The sequence below is a fragment of the Anoplopoma fimbria genome, chromosome 14, assembly GCF_027596085.1.
Source record: "Anoplopoma fimbria isolate UVic2021 breed Golden Eagle Sablefish chromosome 14, Afim_UVic_2022, whole genome shotgun sequence".
NCBI lineage: Eukaryota > Metazoa > Chordata > Actinopteri > Perciformes > Anoplopomatidae > Anoplopoma > Anoplopoma fimbria.
Window position 1 is genome coordinate 9,355,413 of NC_072462.1, and position 18,923 is coordinate 9,374,335.

Below are 18,923 nucleotides of genomic sequence, written 5' to 3' on the forward strand. Positions count from 1 at the left end.
CACTTCATCACAAATTTCCCACAATGCAACTTTACTAACCCTGATTACATCATCAGGGTTATTTTCATTATATGTCTCAGACTTGACAAGACCTCTCCAGAGACACTTCCGTCTTCTCAGGCTGTGCAGTAGACTGATGGTGGAATAGCAGTGGTGTTGCATCTTTACACAAAGCCTCCCCTCCTTCAGGGAAGATGTATCTCACTGTTTGAAAGCAGTTTGCTCTTTACCAGACCTGTGATGTGTCCCGTGCTAGAAACATTCATGTGGCCATTAAGTCTGAGCCCATAAGATCTAACACTCAACCAAATAGAATTTGTAGTTTGAATAGACAAAGCTGTCATTGATTTTGTGTTCCCTTGGGGGCAGTAAAACAGAGACGTTCATCATAACAGTTAACTTTGAGCGCAGTCAGCTGGTTTGGTCTCTTCAGTATGTTCACTGTGTCTTTGTGCCATTTGCTGCCGGGCAAGTGCTGAACAGTTTGTTTGTCAGAGGTGTTCAGCTGAAAACAGCCACTGCTGGAGACACGGCTGATAAGAACACAGTTTCAAAAATTAGGAGTGTAGTTTGAAGTGTAAATCACCTGCTGTCGGGATTTTATTCATTGGTCTGTTGTGTCCACAACTCTTTACAGCAGCAGGTGTCATTGTGTCTCACATTTGTCTGTCCTTTCAGACTCAGTCTATTAAAGTCAGGCCAATAGCAATGTGGAGAAACCTTTGAACAGAATCTACTGTCCACTTTAATATTGGGAAATATAATTTACAGATAATATACTTAATAAATAATGCTTGGGTGGAGGGGTGGGTAGATGGACTCATGACCTCGGTACAGTATCTTCACTTTTATTGTAGATAAGAATCAGTACAGGGACTGGGTGCATAGCTTCAGACACACACACACACATATATATATATATATATATATATATATATATATACATTTTTTTAAAGATAGGAACATCAGTGATGAAAGGTGATCATAGCTTGCGGAGGAGGCCTTTAGTGTTTTCATCAGCTTAGGAGCTTCTGATTATGGGCTGCTTCTTCAGACAGCATTTCTCAGGATGTCATTCTCATTCTACTTGAACATCTTCAGCTCCATCTCAGTCTGCATGCGCATAGACTGAAGGCATAAAAAAAACAAGATTACTGGGAGTAGTGTGCTGAGAAAATTAAATAGTGCTTAAATAATTTCTATATTTACAACTAAGTCTGTAGTTGTAAATAGTCTTTAAAATATGTGGTCATTTCTGCTAGAGTCACAGCCTGATTCATAGAAGTAGACTACAGCGTAAAGTACCTCCAGGTCTCTGGTGATGTGGTGGTTGGGTCCATGGGTCACCATGAGGATGCCGTAGGCCTTGCAGATCAAACCGTGACCCACCTTTATCTGCCCTGCAAGCCAGTGGGCGACGCCTGCCTGCATGATGGCTATGCCCAACTGGGCATTGTTAGGGTGGTACAGCTTTCTGCAGAAACAAATCCCATGGAGACCCCCTACAATCATGAATGTGTCCTACTAACAAGTCCTTTGTGTATACTAAGCCTGATATCTCATTTATATATCCCAGAGAGCTCCATCGTTGTCCCAACACGTCAATGAGCCAAACATTCTCACTAGAGCACCCAATGTGGATTATTCCACTGCTGAAAATAGTCTTAAACAAATGTACTAATTCTTATTGTTTGACTAACATTTGGCAAAAAATTACTTTTGTAAAATTGTTTCTGACTGCCTGACTGTGTGACACTTACATGATCATTATATTTTGTATTAGGGTGTGATTACAAAGAGGTTTCTCCTAACCAGCTGTAGAGCCTCAAAGGTTCTAATGCTAATGTATGGTGAAATAGGCCACTGTGGAGAGCAGGGTTGCCAATCCGATCAAAGGATCCGGGAGTCCAGGTCGATATGTCCTTGGGCAAGACACTTAACCCTAAAGTGCTCCCGCAGGCTGTTTCTGCGGTGAAATTTTGTGTATGACTGTTAGTTAGAATCCTGACAGACAGGTGGCACCTTGCATGGTAACCCCTCCCATCAGTGTATGAATGGATTTGAATGGGTGATTGATGACATGTAGTGTAAAAGTGCTTTGAGTGGTCAGAGACTAGAAAAGCGCTATACAAGTACAGTCCATTTACCATTACCATTTACATGGGCAGTTTCTATGCAAATATACTGTATGGAACATGGGGAGTTTACATAAATCATAACTTCATACTGATCTTGTCTTATCTCAGTCAAGACAGCTAGTGTCTTCAGCGTGATCATGCTTGTGTGGAGTTACTGTATCCCTCCAGAAAAAAGTGCTCTGTCCGCACTCACGTGTATCCCTCCACCATCCTGCGGGCGTAGCCTGCAGCCTCAGAGAAGGACTGCAGGTATGACAGCACCTCACTGGCAATGCTGAGCACACGCAGCTTATACAGGTGAGTGTCAGCCAGGACATTGTCCTGCTTCTCCAGACACTCACGACACAACCTCACCATCTAAGAGAGGACAGACAGCACACGATATAGGAGACATACAGGAAGAAAGGGATATCAAGTGGAGACATTAAGAGAGAGAGAAATGCAGTAGAGCTGAGAGTGGTGTCGTGTACCTCGTGGTAATCCTTCTCAATACGGGACCTCTCAATCTTCTCCAGACACTCTTTAGTGAAGGCTGTCCCCTCTTTTACCTTATCAGCAGAGGGCTGAGAGGGAGACACAACAACAACAGTTAACTGGAACATTCAGTATGCTCATCACCATACAAGGGAATAAAGAAATGAAAAAGACTGTCTTTTGTGTTACTATTATCATATGTAAACCCAACTTTGTTCCCCTCGCTCTCTGCGGCGGCCATCATCAGGTCGTCCTTGACGCCCTGGCTACAGTGTTCGCAGCTGCACAGGAAGTGGAACTGGGCCTTCAGCTTCTTCTGGCGATCAGCAGACAGGGTGAGGAAGTCCACGTAGCTGACAGTCAGCTCCACGCCCTCTGAGATTTTACCCACAGCTCGCAGCTCAATCCTGGGACAGAGGAGGACAGGACAAAGACATGGGAGTGGTCTCAATCTTCTTATCGAAAACACTATTTTATGCTGACATTTGCATTTCTCGCTGTATTCTTTAATTACTTTATGTGTTTATTTATCAGGACCAATGCACATTCATTTACATCATTGTGCATATTAATTTACAAATTAATGACTAAAGCAACACATTATTTCTAATTGGTTTGAGTGGTCTTGATTGTTCTACATACCTCCTCTGAGAGTGGAGAGCAGAACTCAATGCTGACTGGCTGCAAAAAGAAAGCAAGAGTCCATACACTGGTCTTTTGTTCGAAATAAAGCATTAACAAGTCGGTATGGTCCACAGTTTTATTATTGTACTTACTGGTGTGCTCGCATAATATATATTCCAATACCCAGAGGTCTCTGATTGTGACTTGTTAGGAGCAGTAGCTTGGATACCTACTTTCCGTGGTTGAGGATGACAGTGCAGTTGGGCCAACAGTCATGGTTGACCAGACAAAGGTTGGGGAAAAGACCAACACCAACAGCCTGCAGGCCTCTCTGGTCATTCAGTTTGAATCCATTACACTTGATCTTGAAAGAGACACCGAGGGGAGGAAGGGGAGAGTGTTGAGGGAAGGAGTGGGATGGGAGAGACAAAGTACCTAAGATTGATTCTGAAGCACTCTTTCCTAGAGCACTTTACAAATATATAATAAGAGGCAATGAGGAACACAAATTCATCCATTCTTACGATGCCAAAGATGTGTGAGATGTCGTCGACGGAGTGCTGCTTTCTTCCATAGGACCAATATTCCAGGAAGTTGTGCACATCAGTCTTAAGCTGCTTGAGATCTTCTTCAGGTAGGTCAGCCACATGGTCCTCCAGCTGGTCCACTGAGATCAGCTGACTGTCTGACACAATGCCTGTTTCCTTGTGTATACGCCACAGTAAACGAGCAGCCAGACTGGGTGTGAGACAAATGGATACCTTTCAAAATCACCACTGAATCCTATACTACAGAATCCTACAGAATTACATAGGAGAAATATGAAATTCAAAATTCTCTTATCAAATCATCATATATTAATATAATTATCCATGTGAAACATTAGAAAACGGAACATCAGCCAAAGCTCAAACTTGTCCTTCCTCAAGTCCCTTTTCTGATTTTGAGAAGGATGTTGTTCCACAGTGGGGCACTAGTATAACAGGATCATAAGGCTAAAGTCCCATTAGTGACCCCTAGAGAGGCTGCACTTGTCAGGACACACCACTGTCCAATATACCAGCGTCAACAGTCAGACCATCCCACTTTCTGTGCCTTGACTACTTTTATGTTCATGATACGTCTGGCGTGTACTTTGCCATCAACTGACACAGTCTGTCAATTAGATTGGAAGATGTTGTTATGTGCAAAAGTGACAGTTTGGCTGACATTTATAGGATTATTATCAAGAGTGTTCATCCTCTGTGGAGCATGAATAATGACAGCAAATTGTCATGGAGTATTATTCACCCATCAGTCAATACACCATATTTTGGCGCTTAAGAAAAGGTAATGAGGTAGTTAAAATCAAAATGGTTCATCCTCTGATGACCATGAATGTGGTTTGTACAGTGTGAACATTTAAATGTTTCTAGGAGCCAAATGCTAACTAAATCTAAATCAGAATTTGAGCATGCTGATGTTAAGCAGGTATAATGTTTACCATGAACACCAATTTAGTTTAGTTTGTTAGAATCCTAACATATGCGATCCAAACCCAAAGTACAGTAACTACCGTTTACATCATTATCCAAAGTATTGGTCAAATTTGACCTGATGCTGTTGCTAGATTTTCAGCAAACACATTCACTTATTCGTGTTTACCAAATGTTATGGCAATCGATTCAATAGTTTTGTTCAGACATTTCACCAAAATCCACAAATGTCAACCTCACAGTGGCGCTAGAAAAAGATCACCAACATCAGTAGGATTCATTCTCTGGGCAACATGACTGTCTGTACAGTATTGAAATACATTGCATCCAATAATTGTTAAAATACTGTTTGTGCCCAAAATAAGTCATAAAACATTCAAATCCATCCTCTGAGGGAACATGAATATCCACAACAATGTTCATGGAAATCTAGCGCTGAGTGAGAGACAACTTGTCATGTACTAGTGTTGGGGACATGTTTATACATTACTGCAAAGAAAGACAGTGGCTGATTGGTCTGTACTGTCTACTGTCTATACAAGTCAGTTTTATACAACTTTCTTTTCATCCTTCTTCTGGAGCTTCCTCGCAGGTCTCAGTTCTCCTTACCGAACATTCTCGCTGGGCACCTTGCCAATCTTCCTAATGGCTCCACATTCCTGCTTGTGTTCATCCCAGCATGCAGTCTGGCAGGTGCGGTCGCAGTAATGGGCAAATTTACACTGGGCACAGCGGTGCAGTTTGGCCTGGCGCCGGAAACAGCTGTGGCACACCTGAGTGGCCAAACTGGGAGGGACACAAAAGAGAGAAACACAGCAGCTGCACTGAAAACATGATCTTTCATTGACATCTCAATAATGGCATTGAGACGGAAGAAAACTAAAGAGATCGAGGAGGCAAAAAACCTAAAGCTAGTCAGTTCAGCTCTCTCTAAACAGAACACTCATTCTCTGCTGTTTATCAAATATGTATGGAGGACAGTAATTCAATTCAATTCAATTTATTTTGTATAGCCCAAAATCACAAATTACAAATTTGCCTCAGAGGGCTTTACAATCTGTACACATGTGACATCCTCTGTCCCGGAACCCTCACATCGGCACAGGAAAAAACTCCCCTAAAAAAAACCCTTTAACAGGGAGAAAAAAGGAAGAAACCTATGGGAGAGCGACAGAGGAGTGATCCTTCTCCCAGGATGGACAGAATGCAATACATGTCATGTGTACAGAATGAGCAGCATAACAGAGATACAACACATTCAATGCATATGACATAAATGATTAATATAATAAGAGTAGTAAGCAGCGTAACGAAGGAAAAAATTAAGACTACTTATAATAACAGCAGCAATGACTATAGTAGTGGCCAAAATAACAAATAAATACTATAATAAATACATTTTGAAATCCCTAAATCAATAAATAATAAATGAATATGTCATTGTTCACCAAGTGTACATCTATATATTTAAATATCTTGTCATTTACTTCTATATTATTTTCCCTTTGCAATTTTTCCCTATTTATTTCCCAAAACTTTATTTTTTGAATTTCTGTATTTCGTTTCTTTATGCATTTCTTCATTATGTAAATTAGGTGGCTGTCATTCAAAGTTTGACGTGAACTTTTCTCCAATTGATTGATCGACTATGCATGCATTGCTCCCAAACTGCCAGACTCCCTACAGAAATGCTAGTCTTGCATAGCCAGATCATATATTTATAAAGTTATTATTATCATTATCTCCATAATTCATCCCTATTCTCAGCACTACATGCGTCCTTTTTCTTTTTATGACAGACGTCTGAGCGTCTGTCAATTTTTTTTCCCATGACATCATCTGCAGCCTGACATTGTCTGGTGTTCAGAGAATCTGAAATTAGAACGGTTGTTCAATTTTGATTTGTTAAAATTCGCTAACATTTTCTTAAAAGCCTGGAAACAACTCCTTAAAGACAATTTAGTTGGTTGACTACTTACTCTGATTTCTTTTGCACTACATAGTAAACATTTTTGTGTCAGTGATTTATGAATCTTATTGTAGACAATGAAAGTATGAAGATTTGATAGTGAAAGCTCTTCTAGTTTATTATTTTTATTGTTTAAAAATTGGTTCTGGCTTATGTGAATATATGGTGTCTCTGGGAAAAGTTGTCTGCATGATGCAATAATAAGAAATGTATGATTTATTCAGTCATATGCATACTAAATACTATTCTATGTACTATTTATCTATGTAATATTGTTAAATATACAGTATGCATGAACAAAACACATATACATTTGCACATACATATCATATATAAAATATCTGTCTGTAAACATGATAACATTTCTTTCCTCATATGTTTTCACAGTTTGGATGCAGAAGACACAGAAGCTTGTTCTGTTGGAGTGAACTCATCCACTGTGTGTAGTTGTGGACAGCTCTTTGATAACATTAGGCAGATCCGTTAGTGCAGTGCTACTGTGTTGGACACCCAGTGTCTGCAGCTAGCAGCCCTTCTTTGGCTCAAACTCAACGCCACCAGATGTCTGGCATTCCAGCACATAGCCAAACCCGACTGCACTATGTCGTATTACCACATACTATTTACAGAAAAGTCCACGTCACTGCGTGTTGCCGAATTCCAAAACTACAGCTGCATCACTCGCGTTGCATTACATGTTCCAGCTTTGAAAAAGAAGACAAAAGTCCATCTGACAAGTTATTCATGAGGTAATCAAAATGAGCATCAAAGTCAAAATGTTGAATACAATAACATAATTAAGATAAAGGACATGTTAGTTACAACAGTTAATTATTAACCATTCTTGTCTCATTCATCAAAAATCTACCACAACACTACTACTACTACTACTACTACTACTACTACTACTAGGTATGGTAATTACACATCTAAACTAACAGTTAACTCAAATTATGAAACATGACAGAGCATGCCACCATAATACTGCAGGGAATTGGATATGGTTCCGAACAATTACTGTGTACATCATTAAACAAATCATTGGATGTCCCAAAATATAAAATATTTATTTTTTATTTATATCTGTGCAGCATGGAGATAGAGCCAAGAGAGGATTAGTTTACTTTGGTATTAAGATAGGAAGCAGCTCCTTGTTCCAACATGTGACCCCATAAGCTTCAACTGGTCAGTCCCTGTTTCAGCCTGAGTGCTGTCCCTATGTACACCAGTAAGCTTTAGAGTTGCTGGTTGTGTATTTTTTAACTTTGGACAGAGCCAGGTGTGCAATTTTGCTTTGCTTCCAGTCTTTATGTTAAGCTAAGCTAAGTTTTAAGAGTTTTTTCACAACATGTGTTAATAAAAATGAAACAGGATTCATTTTTCGGGGAAAAGAATTGTGACTAAAATCCAGCACACATCTTGAATCCCAAATGTTAAACCACAAACTAAGCCATAAATCTTGGTTGCTGTGGACTCCCATTTTGAGATCATATTACAACTTTATTGGGGCCTTTTTAAAACTCATTCAGATGGCTGCAACTAGACCAAGAAGGACCACATCAGTCCAGGACTCAGAGCTTAACTATGACTTAAAATGATTTCAAAATACTGCTATTGGTTTATCAAGCCGATCTCGCTCCCAACTCCTCAAATATGTCTGTTTCATATTCAGTTTTTCTTTTATGAATATCTTTTTATTTTCCTATATGAACTTTTTTTGCAGCTGTGACAATATTCCTAGTGTAGTATGAAGCATATGAACAATGTAAAAGAAATAGAGGTATGACCGATGTCTGAAAGCAGACTTTAATCTACTGCATGTAAAGAGAAAAAATGGCATTTCTCTATTTAAACTGCTGCTGAGATTTTCCAACTGATGTTTTATCCATTTTCAATATGAAAAATTAGTTTGAAAGATTGTAAGGTGTTTAATCATTTTGTGGCAGAGCCTCTGTGCTCTTGAACACTGAATCCAAAAGTATATCAAGCTCACATGACATCCTGACAGCTTTCCCACTGCTGGTGTCAGGAGAATCATGGCATCTAGAAATGAGGTCACAGCTGAGAGAAGTATGGCCTCCTGTCCACAACACACAGTGTGTCCGCCAGACATGCAGACGTGCTCAGTGAGAAAAAGCCAGTCCTCCTACCAGTACATCTAATCTACGACTACGACAACCAGGAGCCTCGTACCTGTCGAAGACCACAGCGGAGAAGCTTGGCTCGGCGAAGACCACTTCTCCAGCGTTGAGCTCTTTGGTGGCCCTCAGGCCTCGACCTTTCTTCCCAGCATCAAACAGCTGAACACTCTCCATGTTGCCCACAGTCATTGTACTGGCGAAATAAAACCCAGAGGAGGGAGAAGGCTGCTGAGGGTGGGACTGGCCGAGGGATGAGGGACTGAACAAGCTGCTGGGAGCTGAGAGTTCTCGTGAAATTCTAAGGAGCACTTGCCCACTCTCTCCTTAGCCAGACCCCTGCTACAGCCCAAAATAAATTTGCTCCATTAGAGGTTGTACCAACCCCCCAGAGTCTGAAGGGGGGAGAGTAGTGTAAAATGAAGGGCTAGGGGAGGTAGCAGAGGTGGAGGTAGTCTAGGGGTGCCCCTTTCTTTGGGTTGGTCCCTCTGGTGGTATTTTGGTCCGGGGCACCTGTGGCTGTCTGTCAGAGGCTCATGTCAGGAAACAGAGCCGCTCACATTTACAGTCAGCCTCTTTGCGTTTCTTTTTTTATTTAGAAACCTTTGCACAGTGCAGTGGAGGGGGTCACATCCTGTCACATCCAGACGCACAATAAGCCTTTAATTTGTTTTTTGTTGTTACACAACATGGACATACTATCCCCATATGAAGTTGTTATTCAAGGATCATTTATTGTCATTTTGCAACACAGGGATGCACAATGAATTGAAGTTGTAGCCCATTCGTAACAAATCAAACACATGACAAAAAAATAAAAACAGTAGTATATTCCTGTAGTGCATTTTTCACATTTGCATCACAAGGAGTGTAAACAGCATCGACAAAAACAATTCTCTGTGCAGATATTATGGCTGACATCTTCACATTAAAAATTCAACATGAGAAAACATTGTCCATCAACATTGACTGTGTTTCAGCATCAAGCATTATGATGTAAACACAGAGTCCACCTCCTCTGGTCCAACCCGAGTCCTGCGCTCTGTCCTGCTGTCTGTCCGTCAAGTGGAGCTTGATCCAAGATGAACGATGGATCCAGATCTCTGTGAGGATGTGGGCTCAACTGGAGTCTTATTTCATCCATCTTATTTTTCTTTATTGAACATCAGACAGCCAGGAGCATGCTGGGTAGCGGAATTGAGATGTTGATGAACATATTCTGTCATAGGCTATTTGTGATTAACAAAAACAAAAAACAATTAAAGAAAAAAATGAAGCGTAATTCATGGTAGCTATCGGCTGCAGCATGTACATGCGCTGCCGTTGCCATAGCAAGGTACATGATAGTACATTTACAGCATGGTACATGATACAGATGTCTACTGACAGATTTCGTCGTGTTTTTGCCCAACTGATAAGTGTAAGTCCAGTACTCACGGTCCTTTGGCTCTGTTGATGGTCTCCACAAATTCCTGAGAAATAAATATCTGTGAGCTCCACAATGTTCAGTGTCCTGTTTGGTGCTGGGCAGGAGGTGTACAGTGGCTTTATCAGAGCTGAGAGAGTGAACCCAAACAGTGAGGTAAAACCGTAACAATGAGCTGAAACGTGTTGAAAAGGTTGCGTAGAGCTGAGAGGAAGAGCAGAGCTGGCGATAGTTCTCCGTGGGTTCTGTCACTACGAGTTACCCCTGTCACAGTACAGACACTCAACTGATCCACTGTTACTATTAAAACATTGATTAGAGCAGCTTCACGGAAAGCTGCTGCTGTGATCAGACGTCATTGGGTCTAACTCTTGGTAAATTATCTGTGGATATTCATGGTGACCCCCTTTGACCTTTCTTTTAATTATTTTAGTCTCACAACACAATGTCTACTGTCTCTGTTCTCAGAACCTGCTGCTCAGCCCCATTAGTGACTAGCTGCTGAACATACTGGAGCATTTCAAAGTGTAAATTTCAAAAGATTTTAGAAATTTACACTTTGTTACGGATATTACTGACTTGTAAATATCAAATGATTTATAAGCATTGAAGAAATAATCAAGAACCGTTCATAATTGTGACTTGTTATAAGTGGCACCTTTATGTTATAATTAAATATGATACTCTGATATTTTTGTAGGTTAGGTAGTCAGACTCTTATCATGGGCTTCAATGGTATGTGTGAAAAGATGAAATAAAAGACAAAAACAACTCTAATAAAAATAAGCTCATTATTGCATTTATGTAATATACTGTATCAAGTTTACTAAGCAGATTTTGATCACAGCTGAAGGTAAGCATGTACAAAGAAATAATAAGACATACATTGTGAAATGTGTAAGAATATTTGGAGTCGAGTGACATATTGAAATGGATCAGCAATACAGCATCATCAATCACAGTTCACTGAACATCCTTTTAACAGATATCACAAGTAAGGCACCTTAAAAGTCCAACCCCGGACGTCACTCTAGTCACAATTAAGAGATCAGATCAGAGCGCAAAGAGAACAATATCTACTGATGACATAAACAGACAGTTTACAGTTAGGGCACACCGTTTTGACAAAGATGGTTCTACTTATTTTTCTCTTCTTCAACTTTTCTGAACTTTTCTGAATGTGAAGCAGCAGTGTGTAGGATTTGATGGCGTCTAGCAAGGTTTAGAAGCCTTTAACTCGGCCTATAGACCTTCTAGGAACCAGGTTCCAAGACTATTTGGTCATCAAACATCATCAAGTTTATACGGAGATTGAGAAATTGGCTTTATGAATACTATGACACAAGCTTGTAAATTTAGACTAGCTAATTTAAATCCCTTGTATCTGACATACTGTGGAGCAGTGTGAACGCATGCTTTTGAATTGTTGTTCATATTCTTGACCTGTTTGTTTTATAATTGTATACTGTTCCTTTTGTTGTATTATATGTACTGTAATTAGGACGTCCTGTAAAAGAGAGCTTGCTCTAAATATACCAAACTGAATACTCCCCCCTCCCCACCCCTCCCTTCAGAACTATGGTGGCCTTAAGGTAACATAACAACGTCAATGTCCCTCTCTAGAGCCAGTGTTTGGTTTGTCTGTTCTGGGCTCCTGTAGAAACATGATGGACTCCATAAAGAGGAGCCGCTCCCTATGTAGATGTGAAGGACTCATTCTAAGCTAACCAAAACACAACAACTCTTACTTTCAGGTGATTATACACTAATGAACAGTGCCAACAGCGTTTTTTGTCTATTCCCCTAATCTTTCTGACAAAAGAATTAATTTGTTAATAATTGAATTCACAGCGACCTGCTGCTGCCTGTCTGTGTGTAGGCCAGGTAAATTCCCTCGTAGCCTATACAAGCTCAGTCAGTCCATCTGAGCGGCTGCTTCTGCTCGGCTGTCAGGCTCCCACACACTCAGACCACTGACAGTCCATGTAGCGTTATTTTTTTTAAGGCTGAGTGCTTCGTCCACCGTGACGACACCAGCGCCTTTCTGAAAAGTTCAGAGGTTTTTAGACAAAAAGGGCTCAGAGTGGTGACATAAAAAATACTGAGGCATGGAGTGCTCTGAAAAAAAACACACTACGTCAGTGCTTTTCTCAGTGTGGCTGCATCTCTCATCATTAAAGACAGCTGAAAGAAGGCACTGGCGCTCAGAGAATGCTCTATACGGACGCTGAGAACAACATGTCTATTCTTTAATGGACTCGGAGGGCTTTGGCTTCATATCTTATGCATCAAGAAAATAGGGACCTGTTTTAATCTTCCCAAAGTGATCGCCAACTCGTGCAGGTGAAAACATAATCATGAATACTATATTCTATTTCTGCTGATAAATCCCCCTAAAGGCTGCACACTGCTGCTTTAATGAAAAGACATTAACGAGGCCTGATGTCCAACGGCTGCATCATGTTTCAGCTTGAGATGGCTCATCTACTGAACGTCTACTAATGGTATCCTGCAACATGTAGAAAATATTTTACTGAGGTGTCCCGTGTTACATTCATTACGGCGATGCTCAGGTGGCCTCATGCTACACACCACCATGTCTTTTTGTATTCCCTCACTCTTTATATGTGTATTATTAGAAAGGTTCAGACTTATACTCGTCTCTGTGTGTTGACGTTACTGACTGCTACTTCACTGGCCGAGTGGAGAGTAAACTTGTGTTCTGGAATGTTTTGAATGTACTTTTGATGAACATTAGTTTCATATTCAGGCTGTCACATTGGTCCGATTCAAAATAGAAGGCTACAACCTACAGAGGTAAGATTGACAGTGAATTTTGAGTCAACTCTTAACTTTTCCGCTATTAAAAGAGGTTAGCGGCAGATATAAATCAAAAGAGTTTCAATCGAAACCAAAGGCACACATAAAAATACTGAATGGCTGTAAGTACTCATGCTGTGTCTAGAGGTCAAAGACGTCGATGTGAGCTCCCGTCGTGTAGCTGTCCTCCAGAAGGAGCTTCATCAGCTTGGCACAGGACGCCTCACAGGTGAGCAGCTGGCCCTGAGCGAACATGTCTGAGAAAGACTTCCTGATGCTGGGATCAGCTGTTCTTGATCTGGCCAACGCCTGCATGGCTGTGTCCAGAGGCCCTGGTTCAATACAGAGGTCATAGGTGAGTGTGTGGTTCAAGGCTGGGAATGGGCACAACAAACAAATTTTGTTTTTAATCAACCTCTCATTATTATGTGACTTAAAGTCAAGTAATAAAGCGATTTGTAACCTGTGGTATGTTTCTGTACGTCCTCCATTTTTTCTCTGTCTTTGAAAGTGTGTGAAATAATGTTTGCAGCCGATTTCTGCTCAGTGTCACAACATCTTTAGGAAGACTTTATTCAATTCCTCCGAATCAGCTCCAGTCTCAGGCTGACTGGTTGGACTGGAACGTAACCAGCACAAACATGCAGCTTCTCACCTGGGGAGTAGCTGAGCACCCGCAGGTCCGGCTCCTCTTCGGCCAGCACCCTGAACATCATCTCTCGGGCAGCCTTGCTGGTGCAGTACAGCCCCCAGGAGCGGAAAGGCTGCAGAGCACACAGTGAGCTGATGTTGATTATGGTGCGCCGCTGACCTGGACGCTGTGGGAACGCCTGCAGGACGTTGGCAGTGAGGCACAGGGAGGAGCTGACATTGAGAGACAAGTAAGAGTCCACCTCGGCCATGTCGGTGAAGCTTTTGGCATAGCGGGACACGTCCCCCAGAGAGGCTGGGAAGAGGAAAGAAGGGGTTACTAGTGTTACTTGTACGTCTCCATCCTCAAACATACCTTGAGAGTGTTTCCATCAACTACTGTTACACAAATATTATCAAGAGGAAGCAACAAGATCACAAAATAAAAAAGAGGGTTCCACTCAAATCCTGCTTGTGGCCCCCAAAGTAGGAATGCAACCTATCTTACTTTCTCAGTCACAACAGTAAAACCTGATCTTTGGGTATCAGCTGATACAGAGTACTGATCTAATACCAGTGTTTCACCAATAAGCTGTATGCCTGAGAGACTTTATGTGTAAGGAAACATCAGACCTAACTTAAACTTTGTTTTACTGACTCTGTAAGACAAAATGTAACAAGTAAATATATAGATATAAATAACTGACTTATCTTTTATGAAAATAATTAATCGTACACCAGCAACTTAGTAAAAGGAATTACAATTCAAGTGTAAATCTTTTTAATGCAGCAGCACAAAAGTCAAAACTTACTCAGGATTTTAAATACTTTAAATATACAGTATATAATATATAGAGTAGTTTATAAAATATACAGTATATAAAATACACAATATAATATAATACATACAATATATAATATAAACAGTATATAATATATACAGTCAATAATACATAGAATATATACAGTATATAAATTGTTTGCGTCAGTATCATTATGTACATATATACATACATACATACATACATACATACATACATACATATATATATACATACATACATACATACATACATACATATATATGTATACATACATACACATATATATACACATACATAAGATAAGATAAGATAAGATAAGATAATCCTTTATTAGTCCCGCAGCGGGGAAATTTGCAGGTTACAACAGCGTAGAGTAAAGTGCACACAAGAGACATAGTAGAAGAAGACAAGATAAAAAATTAAAATTAAAAATAAAATAAAACAAGTATTATAAATAAGCAATAAAAAAAACAGTAGAAAAAACAACAATAACTGAAATATTATATTTACAGACAGAGAAAAAACCCCCAACTATTTTAACTATTTTTAACTATTATTGCACAGTGTAATGTGTAATGTATTGCACAGGTTTTTATTGTCATGTTATTATTGTCATGTGGTCATGTGGTCTGCTGGGAGCAGAGTTGGTTGTGCAACCTGACAGCAGCAGGAAGGAAGGACCTGCGGTACCTCTCCTTCACACACCGGGGGTGAAGCAGCCGGTGGCTGAAGGAGCTGCACAGAGCTGCCAGGGCGTCCTGCATGGGGTGAGAGGTGTTGTTCATCAGGGATGACAGCTTTGCCATCACCCTCCTGTCTCCCACCACCTCCACTGTATCCAGTGGACACCCCAGCACACTGCTGGCCTTCCTGACAAGCTTGTTGAGTCTCTTCTTGTCTGCTGCTGAGATGCTGCTGCTCCAGCAGACCACTGCATAAAAGATGGCTGATGCCACCACAGAGTTGAAAAAGGTCTTCAGGAGTGCTCCCTGCACTCCAAAGGACCTCAGTCTCCTCAGCAGATACAGTCTGCTATGACCCTTTTTGTAAAGTGCCTTTGAATGATTAGTCCAGTCCAGTTTATTGTTCAAGTGAACACCCAGGTACTTATAAGATTGCACAATCTCAATGTCCTGGCTGATCAAATCTGTTAAAGAATGAGTTCAGATCATTCACCCACTGTTGGTCCCCCACAGGCTGTTGGCTGTGGCCAGACATGGCCTTGAGGCTCTTCCAGACTCTGCTGATGTTGTTCTGCTGCAGCTGATCCTCCATCTTCGACCTGTAGACATTTTCCCCTTCCCTGATCTTCCTCCTCAGCTCCCTCTGCACAGTCCTCAGCTCCTCCTTGTTTCCTGATCTAAAGACCCTCTTCTTCTCCTTGAGGAGGGTCTTTATCTCATACATATATATATATATATATATATATATACACATATATATATATACATTCATATATATATACATACATATATATATATACATATATACATATATACATACATATATATATACATACATATATATATATATATATACATACATATATATATACATACATATATATACATACATATATATATGCATACATATATATATATATATATATATACACACACACACATATATATATACATATATACATACATACATACATATACATACATATATATATACATATACAGTGGGTACGGAAAGTATTCAGACCCCTTTAAATTTTTCACTCTTTGTTTCATTGCAGCCATTTGCTAAAATCGGAAAAGTTCATTTTTTTCGCATTAATGTACACTCAGCAACCCATCTTGACAGAAAAAAACAGAAATGTAGAAATTTTTGCAAATTTATTAAAAAAGAAAAACTGAAATATCACATGGTCATAAGTATTCAGACCCTTTGCTGTGACACTCATATTTAACTCACATGCTGTCCATTTCTTCTGATCCTCCTTGAGATGGTTCTACTCCTTCATTGGAGTCCAGCTGTGTTTAATTAAACTGATTGGACTTGATTAGGAAAGGCACACACCTGTCTATATAAGACCTTACAGCTCACAGTGCATGTCAGAACAAATGAGAATCATGAGGTCGAAGGAACTGCCCAAGGAGCTCAGGGACAGAATTGTGGCAAGGCACAGATCTGGCCATGGTTACAAAAGAATTTCTGCAGCACTCAAGGTTCCTAAGAGCACAGTGGCCTCCATAATCCTTAAATGGAAGAAGTATGGGATGACCAGAACTCTTCCTAGACCTGGCTGTCCAGCCAAACTGAGCAATCGTGGGAGAAGAGCCTTGGTGAGAGAGGTAAAGAAGAACCCAAAGATCACTGTGGCTGAGCTCCAGAGATGCAGTAGGGAGATGGGAGTTCCACAAAGTCAACTATCACTGCAGCCCTCCACCAGTCGGGGCTTTATGGCAGAGTGGCCTGACGGAAGCCTCTCCTCAGTGCAAGACATATGAAAGCCCGCATAGAGTTTGCCAAAAAACACATGGAGGACTCCCAAACTATGAGAAATAAGATTCTCTGGTCTGATGAGACCAAGATTGAACTTTTTGGCGTTAATTCTAAGCGGTATGTGTGGAGAAAACCAGGCACTGCTCATCACCTGCCCAATACAATCCCAACAGTGAAACATGGTGGTGGCAGCATCATGCTATGGGGGTGTTTTTCAGCTGCAGGGACAGGACGACTGGTTGCAATTGAAGGAAAGATGAATGCGGCCAAGTACAGAGATATCCTGGAAGAAAACCTCCTCCAGAGTGCTCAGGACCTCAGACTGGGCCGAAGGTTCACCTTCCAACAAGACAATGACCCGAAGCACACAGCTAAAATAACAAAGGAGTGGCTTCGGAACAAGTCTGTGACCATTCTTGACTGGCCCAGCCAGAGCCCTGACCTAAACCCAATTGAGCATCTCTGGAGAGACCTGAAAATGGCTGTCCACCAACGTTCACCATCCAACCTGACAGAACTGGAGAGGATCTGCAAGGAAGAATGGCAGAGGATCCCCAAATCCAGGTGTGAGAAACTTGTTGCATCATTCCCAAGAAGACTCATGGCTGTACTAGCTCAAAAGGGTGCTTCTACTCAATACTGAGCAAAGGGTCTGAATACTTGTGATATTTCAGTTTTTCTTTTTTAATAAATTTGCAAAAAGTTCTACATTTCTGTTTTTTCTGTCAAGATGGGTTGCTGAGTGTACATTAATGCGAAACTTTTTAGCAAATGGCTGCAGTGAAACAAAGGGTGAAAAATTTAAAGGGGTCTGAATACTTTCCGTACCCACTGTACATACATACATACATATACAAATATAAGTACTTTTGTATTTTCTAGTTGGTCGAGGACTTTGATGATGCATTACTGACTGTACCGGTTTCTTCTTACCCGCATTGTTGACCAGTAGAACGTGGTCCATGTCCTCAGAAAAGGCGTCTTTGGATGCTCTGACGATGCTCTCCAGTCCTTCCATCTGACTCAGATCTGCCACCACACACTCGACCACCAGACCCGCTCTGCCCGCCTCAGACTCGGCCAGCTCCGCCTGCAGAGCCCGCAGGTCATCAGCGGAACGGGCCGTCAGGACGAGCGCCGACCCTGGCTTCACAAACCGAGACATCTCTCTCGCTATGGTCCTACCAAAGCCTCTTGAGGACCCGGTGATAATACAGAGCGCCCGACCCAGGTCAGCACGCGTAGTGGACGACATGGTTCCGAAACACGGCGGAGGAACCGGTCGGTGCAGGGCTGTTGAATGAAAGCTGGGACACGCTCTGCGCATGCGTTGTACCTCAATGATCTCCTCTGCTAGACAAGTGCGTGTGCAGACTAGAGAGTCAGCCAATCGCCTTTCACCCAGTGGCAGCGGATCGTTCTTCTTCATGGATTCTACCAACGGTAATAACCCACTCGTTGCCCGGTCGCCATCTCCCGGTTTCACACTCGTTCACACAGATTAGCCTACCTGAAGAACAAAAAGTTCAGAGTATTGTAGACCCTCTCACATACGACTAAGCACCGTCCTTTAATATTGTTATGAGCGAAAAACAAATATTTTGACTATGGTGAATGTGCTTTTTCTATCTTGAAATTTAAACAATATATATATTTTACAAAGTTTTTTTAAAGTACAAACTGATCCAGGAGACCATTCTTAGCCTGTGTCCACAAAAACTAAAGTCAATGTAAACCTATGTCCTAATAAACCTATGTCCATGTAAACCTATAGTTTACCTATGTGCTCATAGTGTCTTGGTTGGAATGGATACTATCATTACTGTAATCATCACTTATACCACAAGACAGTGTACACCCAACATCACTGTTGTAAACCAGCCGACGTGTGGCTTGGTAGATACAGTGAATACAACTCGATGAAATTCACCGAGCGTCTCCAGATGATGTTATG

At 41.0% G+C, this 18,923-nt stretch overlaps 2 protein-coding genes across 2 annotated transcripts; both read right to left on the reverse strand.

Moving 5' to 3' along the window:
* Window positions 1-1,083: 1,083 nt before the first annotated feature.
* Window positions 1,084-9,010, reverse strand: smyd1a (SET and MYND domain containing 1a). The gene is made up of 10 exons (XM_054612922.1): window positions 8,874-9,010; window positions 5,321-5,497; window positions 3,761-3,974; window positions 3,470-3,600; window positions 3,255-3,293; window positions 2,824-3,019; window positions 2,609-2,701; window positions 2,332-2,495; window positions 1,306-1,474; window positions 1,084-1,128 (listed from the first exon to the last, which is right to left on the reverse strand). The coding sequence occupies exons 1-10, from the start codon at window positions 9,008-9,010 to the stop codon at window positions 1,084-1,086; spliced, it is 1,365 nt and encodes a 454-aa protein (XP_054468897.1).
* A 1,955-nt stretch (window positions 9,011-10,965) lies between these two features.
* spra (sepiapterin reductase a) lies at window positions 10,966-18,292 on the reverse strand. The gene is made up of 3 exons (XM_054612421.1): window positions 17,903-18,292; window positions 13,720-14,010; window positions 10,966-13,396 (listed from the first exon to the last, which is right to left on the reverse strand). Exons 1-3 carry the CDS (start codon window positions 18,222-18,224, stop codon window positions 13,206-13,208), a joined length of 804 nt encoding a protein of 267 aa, XP_054468396.1. The 5' UTR covers window positions 18,225-18,292; the 3' UTR covers window positions 10,966-13,205.
* Between the last annotated feature and the right edge of the window lie 631 nt (window positions 18,293-18,923).

Excerpts from the sequence above, each read along its gene's own strand:
- smyd1a (XM_054612922.1), bottom strand. The coding sequence starts at position 9,010 with ATGACTGTGGGCAACATGGAGAGTGTTCAGCTGTTTGATGCTGGGAAG. Across the intron at positions 5,498-8,873 it reads TCCGCTGTGGTCTTCGACAG|TTTGGCCACTCAGGTGTGCC; the intron begins GTACGAGGCTCC and ends TGTCCCTCCCAG. Across the intron at positions 2,702-2,823 it reads CAGAGAGCGAGGGGAACAAA|CCCTCTGCTGATAAGGTAAA; the intron begins GTTGGGTTTACA and ends TCTCCCTCTCAG.
- spra (XM_054612421.1), bottom strand. The coding sequence starts at position 18,224 with ATGTCGTCCACTACGCGTGCTGACCTGGGTCGGGCGCTCTGTATTATC. Across the intron at positions 14,011-17,902 it reads TCTACTGGTCAACAATGCGG|CCTCTCTGGGGGACGTGTCC; the intron begins GTAAGAAGAAAC and ends TCCTCTTCCCAG. Across the intron at positions 13,397-13,719 it reads GGTGCTCAGCTACTCCCCAG|GGCCTCTGGACACAGCCATG; the intron begins GTGAGAAGCTGC and ends GTATTGAACCAG.